Source organism: Pezoporus flaviventris, unplaced genomic scaffold, assembly GCF_033815535.1.
Source record: "Pezoporus flaviventris isolate CSIRO_AGI_PZ_B2104156 unplaced genomic scaffold, CSIRO_AGI_Pfla_v1 ptg000006l, whole genome shotgun sequence".
Taxonomy (NCBI): Eukaryota; Metazoa; Chordata; class Aves; order Psittaciformes; family Psittacidae; genus Pezoporus; species Pezoporus flaviventris.
This window is the reverse complement of record NW_026892554.1, coordinates 4,100,181-4,112,080: the sequence shown is the minus strand read 5'-3', so window position 1 is coordinate 4,112,080 and position 11,900 is coordinate 4,100,181. Positions and strand designations below refer to the sequence as shown.

The following is an 11,900-nucleotide window of genomic DNA, read 5'->3' as shown; positions in this document are numbered from 1 at the left end:
CTGGAATCCTGCCACGTAAGGGAGAGCTCTGCCATTTTCCTAGACCATTTCAAGCATCCCAAGCATGGATTAAACAGATTCTTCTGTCTGACTGGGAAAGAAGTTCAGTAGCTGCAAGACCTGGCAGATGTACCAGACAGCCCAGTGGGTTACTACTGCTTTCCACATTTGTGCATGTCGTATATTAACCTCTAGTAACCACCAACCCTTCTGTAAGCAGGACCTAAAGAAAGCCAAAACTGCACCTGTTGATTGATCTATTGATTCCTTGTGCTTAAATGATTCCTCTAACCCACAGGACCTCTTTGTACCAGGTGCAGCTGCATGAGCTTAGTATTTAGTGGTTCTTCTTCAGTAATTCTCAGAACACAGTGATGTCCAAGAAGTCCCATCTTGTACTGCTGGTTAACATGCTAAAGAGCAAAGGTTAAAAATACCTGCTAGTTGTCTGACCTTAAAGGAGAATCACTCTTTTCCTGTCATGCATCAGTCACACTGAAGTTTCCTGCTGCTGAAAACTGACCTTTAATTGCTCAGTGAATAATTTTAGCATAATCCAAATTTAAAATGTTTGATTTAATGCACATGATGCAAGGTAAATGGTATCCACAGTACTGGGTGGGAAAGACTCACCCATGATTATTAGGGATTCTGAACCTCAGTATGTTCAGAACTCAAATTCAAAAGCTCACTAAGACATTTTGGGTATCTTGAGTTCTGCAAAACTGAGAGCTGGGACTTCTGTCACAAAAACCTCAATAGAAAGAATTTCTTCATGTTTCACTCGGCAAAACAAAAGAAAATGGTTGTATAAAGCTTTACTATATGTAAGGTATTTCTGACTGTATCTTCCCAAAGTTGTTAGCCTCAAATATATGCCTTGTGTGATAAATCTGATACCATTATATGTTTTTACTCACACTACATTCACCTGGCTTGTATAAGTTTGGCACCAAGAAGGGATCACTGGTGGACCTCTGCCCATTTGTTCCAGTAAACCAATTGAAGGTCAGTGTTCAAGACACCAGCAACTGCAGACTACTCAAATAGACCTACTTCTTCAAAGTTGCACATCAAAACAAGTTTTATTAATTTCTTTATGTGTGCACACATCAGATCAGTCATCCTTCCGAGTTTGATTTAAATTTCAAGCCCCTCTGTTCCTTGTTCTCACAAGCACAAATTAAGAATTAAGCTGGGATAAGGAAACAGTAAAAACCTAGTTAAGCAAAGAGTATCCCACTATTCCCACTTGCTAAATGGGAATGACTTGGCAACCATGAGCAAGCACTTAACGGAAGATCAGATTCCAATGCCCCTTGCTCTGCTCATCATTTTTAGCCTTGTGACTACACAGAGAGGACTGTACACCTGTGCTGTGCAGGATCAGAGCTTCAGAGATCAGCTTACAGATCTGAGAGAGCAGTAATTTTTAGAGGCACTGAACAGAATTTGATGACACAAGTCTGGGAGATTGTGATGGCATTGGTCAAGGATAAAAAAAACAGAGAATGAATGAGTGTGATGAATGCAGCCTACGCAAGGCAATGAAAAGAATCCTGAATGACTGCTTCAGGAGGAAAGAGCAAGATAAAGTGATGTGTGAACATTCAAATCATATTAGAAATTATTGTGGTTATCATAAAGCTACAAGGTAACTGGCACTATACAGCTCATATGAACCTGGTACAGCTCTGGAACAAGCAAGAAAAATGTAACGCAGTTGAGGTGGGTGAGGATGTTTGCCTTGGCAAGGAACAGTTCATCTCATTCTTCTGAAGAGCAGTCTGGAAGGAATCATAAACATTATTATCAGCAGGGAGAAGGCATTTTAAATACTGCTATTAGGAATCCTCTCACTTGGAAAACAAAAAAAGATTAAAAAAATAATCTTTCAGATCCTCAGTTTTAGAAGTCCCCACCGAAATACTGACAACTCCTATGGTACTTTATTAGCATCTTTAATAGTTTTGGTGATCCTAAACTGCTCCTCCAGTTAACGTTGAATCCATGTGTGCAGTATGTTTTATAATCATTGAAGGCACACCCTGAGAGCTGAATTTGTTTCTGTGACAGCAGAATCAAAGACACTTTAGCAGTGCTCTGGTCTCTTTAGCCACTTTGTTGGTGTGAGCAGAAACAAACAGAAGTTTGCTATCAAAAATACCAGAGTGCAGTGATCTTATCTCCTTCCTGTCTCAAAACCCCCCATCACATTACAAAGTATGTGTAAAGAAACACATTAAGTATCCTGGCTCTGTTAAGAGCAGGTTTCCCAAGAAAAAACTTCATCTTTCATGTCACTAATTCAGTGGAAGAAAGCAGAAACACAGTTTCTGTCCTGATCAATGATTTAATATCCTGGAGAAGAACATTTGGGCTGATCTGTCACTGAATTCCCTCCAAGGAATGTGTTGCTAACTGTGCTCAAATTCAGCTTCTACTCTGATCTGAAATATGCTTAAGTTTTAATTTCTCAGATATTTATAACGTGGGACCAAAGTGACATTAAGAAGTGTGATGCACTTGCTGTTTTTAAAGCTGTGGTGGTATACAAGCAGGCCACTTCCTGGAGTTTAATGCTGAAATGAGAAAATAGACAAGTACTATCAACCACAGTAAGCAATAATGTGTGCGGCATGGTATGATACATATGGAGGATGCGGAATTTTGAAGGGTAAATTAGTTCATCTCAAATTATTTCAACAAAATCCAATCTATGTATCTGAGAAAAACAACTCCCCAAAGAGTAGCAAGTAACACTGAGCAAATACACTTGTCCAAATCAATTACTGCTTTTCAAATGCAGGAAAATGACAAATGAGCAAGTTAAGTTCTGCTGATCCTTATTTAGAACTGAAAAAGAGAGAAATGAGCCTGCAAGAAAAAGACACATAGAATAGTTTGTGTTGGATCTTAAGCTTTTTCCACACGTTGCTTTGTTTCAAGTGGAAGTTCTGTGAATATATAGGAGAGAAAAAGCACTTTCTGTAAGGTATGGAGGTATTCTGCATTCAGCTGCTTGGCTGCCCTGCAGAACTGCTGCGAATCTTGTTAAGCCAAGTTTATGTTCATTAGCCTGTGGAAACTAAAAAGAGGATTTCTGCAGCTGGGATTCCTTTTTTAGGCAGCTGATAGGGCTGATCTTCCTCAAAGAAGAGCTTTTTAATAGCCAATAATGGTAAATATTCTGAGTATGAGGGAATTTGCAGTCATTAGACTACTAGACCTTCACCAGGATAGGATTTATGTATTGGGTCATCTCAGTGTGTGTGAATAAACTCAAAATCAGGTGCACAGAACATGAGCAAATTGAGCTTCCACAATTCCTGTTTCAACAGGCCATCATGGCTAAAAATGTTGTAGAACCATAGAATAGTTAGGGTTGGAAAGGACCTTAAGATCTAGTTCCAACCCCCCTGCCATGGGCAGGGACACCTCACACTAAACTATGTCACCCATGTCCACGATGGAGAGGCTGCAGGTGTAGGCAGGATTACCTCAGATTCTCCTGTTGGCAAAGGAATAAAAGCTCTTTTAACCTGCACCAAAATTTGGCTGGGAAGATGGTCTCTGGCCACCACAACTTTAACGCACAAATGAAACTCCCCTTCAAAACCTGTTAAGCAGGGCTATAACCGTCTGTTCCTAATGCTAGTCGCTATGCAAAGCCCCGTAGACGCAACCTGAGCTACCCGGTGCCACCAGCACACCCACTGAAGTGATGGAAGCTCCCACCCCTCACCGCAGGCGGACGGGCGAGTCGCTGAGGTACAGCACCCTCCCATTGGCTGATGGAGCGGGGGCTCGCGACTCGTAGACGAGGAGGGAACTTCTGATTGGGTGGCGGGCGGTGGAGTGCCTTGTGATTGGGTGAGAGGCGGGTGTTGGTGCTGAGGGGGTGGTGTTGTGGCGGCACGCGAGGCAGTGGCGGTGCGCGGCTGGGCTGTGTCTCGCGAGAGTTGTGAGGCGGCCGCATCGGTCTTGCGCGGCCGCGGCGGGCTCCGCCCCCGGGTGCTTGGGCCGGCGGCGGCGCCGAGCGGAGGCGATCGCTGCTGAGCTTGAGGCGGCACCGGTGAGTGAGCGGCGGGGTAGGGTCATGGCGGGTGTTGGGGCCTCCGCCGCTCTACCCGCTGCTGTCTGCCCGCCGGACCGCGCCTTCTCCGAGAGGGGTGTGAGCCCTCGCCGCCCGCTCCGTTCCGAGGCCGTTTCCTCCCTGCTCCTCTCCGGTCCCTCTTCAGTTGTGAGGGGGGATCTCCCGCCGCCTCCTCGCAGGCTCCGCCTGTGGCGGCCCCACACACCCAGGACGGGACGGCCCGGCCTCCCGCAGCCCCACCTCATAGCCCCTCAGGGTTCTCATCCGCCGGTGTGCTCCCTTTCTCCTCAGCAGCCCCCCTCGGCTGGGGGCGGCCCGCAGATGTAGAGGGGTCTCCGTACCCTCCCAGTGTCACCCTATCGCGCCCTGTCATGTGCACAGTGCGGGCTTATTTCTGCCTTCATTCTCTGTGGAGCGGCGGGATTCTCCCCTGAACGACCTGACCCCTCGCAGGGCAATTACCTGCCCTCATCTTCCCTTTTCACGTTTAAAGATCGCGATTATGTCTCGTCCTTCTTGCTAATGCTGTGCCTCATCGCTGGGAAAAGATTATTTAGAGAGGAAAAGTTTGGCTGGTGGCGGGAGGAGGGTTTTTCTTTGAAGTAAGAGCCAAAATAGAGTAGGTTACGAGTGGGTTTTGCGTATGTGAGTTTGCGTGTCTGAGTATTCATGTGTGCTACGGCTGAGTGTGGCCCAGGTGACTCCATAGACGTATGGAGTCACAACTCTGAACTCTTTTTAGGTGCCTGCAAATGCAAAACACCTAAAAAGCATCTCTGGACAAGTTGAAAGGCTGTTAGATATTTATGGATGTGTTTTGTGACTTCTCAGTGTTCCTTAAACAACATGCATCAGAGGAAGATGAGCTTTCCGTTACCATTTCTTATATTGCAGCAGTTAATGCATGAATACTCTCAGACTATGCGCATGAAACATTCAAATGCTTTTCCTTGAATTCTTTGAATGCTGATTACAGATGCATAGTTTGAAATTGTAGCGGCTTAATTTCCTCTATCTGCTGAATTAAGGGAGCTTTGATGTTGCTGGTGCCAAGGGCCAGCAGTGTGTGTACGGCAACTTATTACAGCATGGTCTTCTCACTCAAATACTGCTTAACCAAAGTTAGACTGATCCTTTCTAGTCTTTTATATAGAACTCGCAACAGGGTGATCATTTGTTTGCAGAACTGATCTTAGCATGGCTTGGATTGTAGATAAGCTTAAGTAAGGTGTGCAGGATATTACATCTAAGTTGTGAGTAGTAATAATAGTGCTTATGGGACTCTTTAAGAAAATAAATTCTGTATTCTTCCAAAAGGACATAGGTCACTGGCAGAAGCTGCTTATCCACAAATCAAGGGAATTACTGAAACTGGTAAAGCAGTTTTATTTACATGCATGGTCTAGTTATCAGTTTTCAGCTGACAGTTTAAGGTGTTTTGTTTACAACTACCGCTATATAATTGTAACTCAGTACCTTCACTTCCAATGTCTCTTACGATGAGAAATCTCTCCTTCACTAAAAAAAGTGAACTAAACCAGAAAGTGTTATTGGTGGGAAGAAGTCAGAATTCCTTGCCTTTTATTAATGGAAATTGATTTATACACGCGAGTCAATAGCAGACTGGTAACTCTGAATTAATAAGTAGTCTGGCTTTGTTATGTTCTCCTGACTTCTGAGATAGCTGAAAAGATGTAGCATCACTATTGTTATCTAAATCTAGACAACATAATAATGACTAGAATTTTGGTTAAACATAGAAAACAAGCTAAATAAAGTAGAGTTTAAGTTAATTTTTAATTTGTGTTCATTACTTTTATTTTCTGTATTTGAAATTGTCAGCTAAAGCTTGACGTTTAGTTCTTTCTGGTTTTGTTTTTAGTAGAGACCTGAAAATCTGCTGTCACATCTACCTATAAATTTTCTTCCTGGAAATTTTGCATTTCTCATATATTAGTTTATTGATTTAAAATGGCCTTACTGGCTGCCCTCCCCAGTATCTCTTCCAATTGATTAAATTCTTCCAGTAGTTTTATATAGGAAAGGTTAACAAACTTTTGTCATTCTCCTTACAAGCTACTTAAAGCCATTTTAGCCACTTGATAAATCCTTCTCTTGTAAATGGTGTATTTTTCTTATCTATGGATTCTTCTTTCAGGATGCTTCACAGAATAAATAGGTGCAGGACATCAGTAATGGTTAATAGAGAGAGGTTTCCTTATACTCTAGCGGCGACTTATTATCTGAATTTCAGATAATATAAAATCTGAAAGGTCTAGTGAAAATGGATGGAAGAAAGCATTATATATACCTTAAACTCTTGTTATTGCTAGTCTGATAACATGTTAAAACTTCATCTCATCCAGAAAATAGTCAGAGACTTGTTTCTAGCGTATCTTGTGATGTGGATGTTCTGGGTATTTTATTTATGTATTAATTGGAATAAGTGTGTTTAGGTAAATTATCAGATAATATGTAATGACTAACTCTCGCCACAGAAGAACTCATGACATACACCTGGATAATGTTTTGTTTGTTTTTTTTTTTCTCTTTTTGTCTCCTAGAAATGGGTTTGCTTTCAGAAGATGCGATGCACTAGATGTGCTGCTTAGTCATGGCATCAGAACTATGTAAAACAATCTCTGAGGCAAAGTTGGAAAGGCACAAGAACTTGTTCTTAAATTATCGAAATCTCCATCACTTCCCTTTGGAGTTACTGAAAGATGAGGGGCTGCAGTACTTGGAGAGACTTTATATGAAACGAAATTCCCTGACCACACTGGTACGACCACCTCTTTATTGTAACGTTTACTGTGTGTATGTTTAGGAATTCTGAGTTTTGAAACACAAAAAACAAGATAATTTACAAATCATAATAATCTAACAGCAATTCTGATCCTGAATGTCATCAATTGTGAAATATAAGTATTTGGTTATATTACATTTAAAGTTGCATAGGTAATGTAGAGAATAAATGAAAGCTTACAACATTTTATGGTTACTCAGTTGAAGCTCTTTGAAGATCTGCTGAGGGTTTTCTGGTGAAGTTTATTGTTTTGGGGTTTATTTTTTAACTGCTATAAATTTTTGCTCACATTAGTGGTCATGCTAGGGGCTGCTGTTGATAAGAGAAAAATACAAAAGAAAACATTTAATTTCAGGGTTGTGGGATTTTCTGTGATGTCTTCTTGTTTTGTTTTTTTCCTTGAACTGAAGAAAGTCTTACCCTGAATGAATGCTGTAATCTCAGAATTCAGTGTGGGGTAGTTAAATAACTGTATGAGACATTCTGAGCTGGTAAGATTCTCTACAGAGGGTCAAAACTTGGCGCTGTTGATAGGCTCAAGTGTCCAAATAATTAAGTTTTTTTGCTTTTTATTACCTTGGGCTGGTATGATAGATAAAATAATAGCCAGGGCAGAGGAGCTGGCGGTCCTGAATACTTAAAATTCACCAAAATTATGTTTTTCAGTGCTCCCTAGAAAAAGTTCAGTACTCAAGTTTAAGGAGTGGTGTTTAAAGTTTTCCCTGCAATGCATTGGAAATCCTCAATAAGGGTTTTACTTTACGGGTCAAAAGCTGAAAAGGCTCTGAAAATTTTATGGTTTTTCTTCCCCTTGAATAAGTGACTTAAGTGTGCATGTACTGCACTTTTGATTTTGCGCAAGTCCTTTGGTTAATAATTTAATGGGAGGATAGGATTCGTGGTTATGCATTAAGGCTGCTTTAAAAATTGACCAAAGACTGTGAACAGTTCTGCTTTGATGCTTTGTAAAATTCAGTGATTATTTTTGTGGTAAGGTTCATGAAGTTTGCACTGCCCAGAGGATGAAAGAATCATAAGGAGAGTTTTGCATGTAACTTTTCTGCATGCATGTGTTAGAGCCTGCTTTCATTTTTCTCCAAGTAATTATAAATTAGAAACCAAAACTAAGTCTTGCAAGTTAACAGTTTAACTCAATTTCCTCTCAATATCTGTTAATATTGTCAGCCATCAGAGATGTAAGATGCCATAAGAGTAATTAATGGTTACTGTCAACAGAAGATGTATCAAATGAGGAAGGCAGCTCTCACCCAATGCTGTTTGGTATTATAGTTATGGAAATGAAACAAAACTTTATGTAGATCCTACATAAAGTGACTTGCAAACAGCATGAAGTAGAGCATTAGGATTCAAAATGATGGAATAACTTGCTCATAATATTACTTGATGGAATCTCCTTCAAGTGCATAGCACTGTAGTTAGGAACTAGGCAAACAAAATTTGGTCTCATTCATGGAGCTTCTGTTCAGCAGAATAGATGTTGGAAGTTGTAGTGGACCAAAATCTATCAAGTCAGCAGTATGGTACAAAAAAAGGCAATGTTTTTTGGAAATTAGAAAATTTCTCATTCTCCATTAAAAGCAGAAGGAAATAATTATTGGACACCATTAAAGCATAAGCTGGGACAAAGATTGAGCCTGGAGTTTCATACTTACGAATAACCTAGGTAAATTGGAAAGAACCTAGAAAACAGCAACAAGGGATTTTTAGAGGACATGCCCTATAAGAGAAGGTTGAGATTTAGGCTAATTTCTCTTGCAGAAATAGAAGAGAAAGGGGAAAAAGGATGGAAGAGGAGTAATAGGGGAGAGCAGAAATCATCAGTATTTTTACAAAGGAATCTATTCATAATGATTTTTTTCATGTCCACTGCTGGTAGGACAAATAATACTCTCGGTTTCAGTAAAGAAGTAGTAAGATAGTTACATTGTGGGAGGGTATCATCTTGAAAACAAGTAAGTTATTGAAAGGAGATGGTTCAGCCTTTTGCTTCTTTGCTTCTATGCAGTATGATGAGTATTAGGTCATCAAGAAATACTTTAAATTGAATATGAATTATTAGCAGTCATCAAAACTAAATCTGCATCATATTTTTTTAAAGTCAGATGGTACTTTTGTCCAACCGGTTAATTCCTTCAGAGTTCTGAAAAATGTTGGCTGAATCAGCTGTTTTCTTTGCTCTTCTAAAATGACTTTAGTCCTTAACAGATGGCTTTTATGAAAACATCTGGAATAGTTACACTGACAGAATTTACAGGTAACTTGCCTAGAAAAATTTCTTTGTATCTTCATTGGCAAGATGGAAATGATAGAGGGCCCTGACATAATGTGAGTGTATCAAGAAGCTATAGAGCACACCCATGTCCCAGCATCAGGTCTTTCAACTTCTCATTTAATGTTTTATACCATTAGCCTTACAGTAATCCTATTTCCCCATCTATTAAAAGGAAATACGTGCTTGCCTCGATGGCACTGTCAAAAGCATGATCTAGTGATATCAAAGAACAATTATTCTTAATTTACTGACTCAGAATATGTGATGGTTTCCTGATCAGACACATCAGCAGTTTCACTTTCTGAGAAGTATCCAGTGGGTGTGAGGGCGAGACAAACTGGTGGCAGAATTGGTGATTCATTTCTCATTGTTTGTTGTCATGTCAGCAGTAGAGACCAGAGTTAGTTTTACCTCTCAGTTTGTGGATTGTGAATAGCTTTGTTGTAGAACGTTGCATTGAGCAACTTTGACTCAGACCCGCTGTTATTGTGGTATTTAAGAAGATAAGCAGAAGTTCTGTTATAGACTTGCTGAACTGTCAAGTTGTCTCTCTTCTAAGGTTAGCTCTCTTAAAGCAGGAGTATAATGTGAAAATAGTTTGTGATTCGGTTTAGTATCCCTATACTAACAGAATGACTGTTTTTTAACGTTCCCTCTTATTAAATTAAAGCTTGAACTTTTTGTGCTTGACTGTGTTGCAGTCGTTGCATATTTTCTTAGCTTAAGCTTTTCTCTTTGACCGAGTAAGATTCTGTACAGAGATCAATGTACTGTAGGAAACCTTCCAGTAGGTGGCAACAACTGATCAGATACAGCCTGTTCCTTGGGTCTTGACGTCAACAGAGCCCTTATCTGCTGCTCCATAGTTAAATTCCTTTTTGTACTCGGGCCTAGGATGTGGCATGTTTGCTACATGAAAATATTATGATATCACTTCTTCAGCATAGCCTATTACTTAATAATAAATTTATAAGCACAAAGTACTTTAGATAACAATATACCTTAAATTTAAATGACAGGGAAAATTGCTAGTTTTTTTTAAACAAAATTAACCATGTGATTGAGCTGCTGTTAAAATTAATTTGTTTCTCAACATGTGTATTGTAAAAGCTTCCAGTAAAACATATCATTGTTTAAAATAGATTTCTTATGCAGTAGAACTCTTAACCTTGAATAATTTTGATATGGTTACCGCATGACATGTAAAATTTGTGAAGCTGATCTTGTGATGTATGTTCATGGTTATAAATGCCATCAAGAAAAAACTGCAGCTAAGGATCAGTTAGCAGTTAGAAAATGATATGCATGTGAATGTGCAAATAAGGCAATCTAGTTTGGATTCAGCACTTCTGCCTTGGTGGTAGTTGATTAAGCGACACAAAGTTGGTAGGTCACTTCCCAGTGTAGAAGCATTACAAAATAAAATACATTATGGGTAGACAACTTGGATAGTTCTTGTTCTGCTTCAGGTCTGTAAAGGCTGCAGCTTCTTAGTGGTCTCTTGGCTTCAACTCACTTGATATACTTCAAAAGTGAAGTTCTGGTAATCCATCTTTTCAGCCTCAGAAGTCCGACTGTTTTTTGGTTGACAACATGTTGATGTCACTTTGAGGCTGTAGTTCTGTTTGCTTACCCTTGCTATAACCCACATTGCACTGATGGTGAACATGCAGTGGTGTGGAAATAGGGTATTGTATGCAAGCTCCTTGTTGCCATTTTTTCTGCTGCTGATGTGCTTTAGTATGGTTATTAAAATGAGTTTGGTACACAATGCGTGCGTGTGTCTGTGTTTTGTTTTGAAACCTAAAAATGTCTAACTCTTTTTCAGCCAGAAAACCTTGCACAGAAGCTTCCAAACCTCGTGGAATTGTGAGTTTGCGTAGGAGTTTTAATATATTTTTATTATTCTGATCCATCTTATCTTAAAAATAATTCTAGAATGTATTGCTTGTACCTAAGCTACCTCTTTAAGTGTGAAGGGTTTCTTGGAGGGCAAGAATGGGTAATTTCTTGGTGGTTTAAAGGAGGTGTATCCAGATGTGTTGAGTCCCATGTTAGTATTTTTTACAATTTCTTTTTTATTGTGTAACAAGAGCTTTTATACAAATATCTACACTGCTGAAGTTAAAAATACTTGACACCCAACTCCTGTGTACAGTGCTGTCACCCTGATAAAGCACTGGAACCTCAAAATGCAATGGTTAGGTGGTTGTAACAGACCTAGAATAACAGGTTACTGCCTCCAGCCCATCCCTAGTTGCTCATTTCCACCCCAGCTACCTAGGGGTATTATGATCTTAGTCTTGCTGATTGTAGTAATTAGTTCTTTTGGAAGCAAGGCACAGATTGTCTAACAGGAGCAGGAATGATCAGGTAGGGTAGTAACTATTTCATGGTGGTTGCTATAAGTAGAGCAGTTTATCCAGTCTTGTCCAAAGAATGGATGTCACATGAACTCTATTATCACGGCTATTAATTTTAAGCTGTAAGCCCCTCAGTCAACATTTCCTTCCCTTCCCTTTTCTTCTTGTAAGGTTATTATTTCTTTCTATGGTAGGATTGGTGTAGGGATGTTAAAAGGGCCATCCCCTTTTTCCCTTTTAACTCCTTTGGCTCACTTTCAGTTGAGTAAGTGATGGACCATTGATTCTGTTTATTTAATGGAAAGCTCCAAGCAGCAGGAGGTGTGTATATGAGCAGTCTAA

The 11,900-nt window shown here is 39.9% G+C and overlaps 1 protein-coding gene and 1 long non-coding RNA gene across 4 annotated transcripts in view; one reads left to right on the top strand and one right to left on the bottom strand.

Moving 5' to 3' along the window:
• Nucleotides 1-275: 275 nt before the first annotated feature.
• LOC133265823 (uncharacterized) lies at nucleotides 276-3,599 on the bottom strand. Its single transcript, XR_009742124.1, has 3 exons — nucleotides 3,501-3,599; nucleotides 1,684-1,787; nucleotides 276-413 (listed from the first exon to the last, which is right to left on the bottom strand). It is a non-coding gene; the product is annotated as an uncharacterized LOC133265823 (long non-coding RNA).
• A 415-nt stretch (nucleotides 3,600-4,014) lies between these two features.
• LRRC28 (leucine rich repeat containing 28) overlaps nucleotides 4,015-11,900 on the top strand; it is a 52,859-nt gene continuing 44,973 nt past the window's right edge. Inside the window, exons 1-3 of one of the 3 annotated variants that reach the window (XM_061446683.1) lie at nucleotides 4,015-4,075; nucleotides 6,661-6,878; nucleotides 11,024-11,064. In XM_061446683.1, the coding sequence (XP_061302667.1) occupies nucleotides 6,696-6,878; nucleotides 11,024-11,064 (224 nt within the window). In that variant the 5' untranslated portion in view covers nucleotides 4,015-4,075; nucleotides 6,661-6,695. Of the gene's footprint in view, nucleotides 4,076-6,660; nucleotides 6,879-11,023; nucleotides 11,065-11,900 lie in introns of those variants that run through there. The other 2 variants (XM_061446685.1, XM_061446687.1) reach the window with 2 other exon arrangements.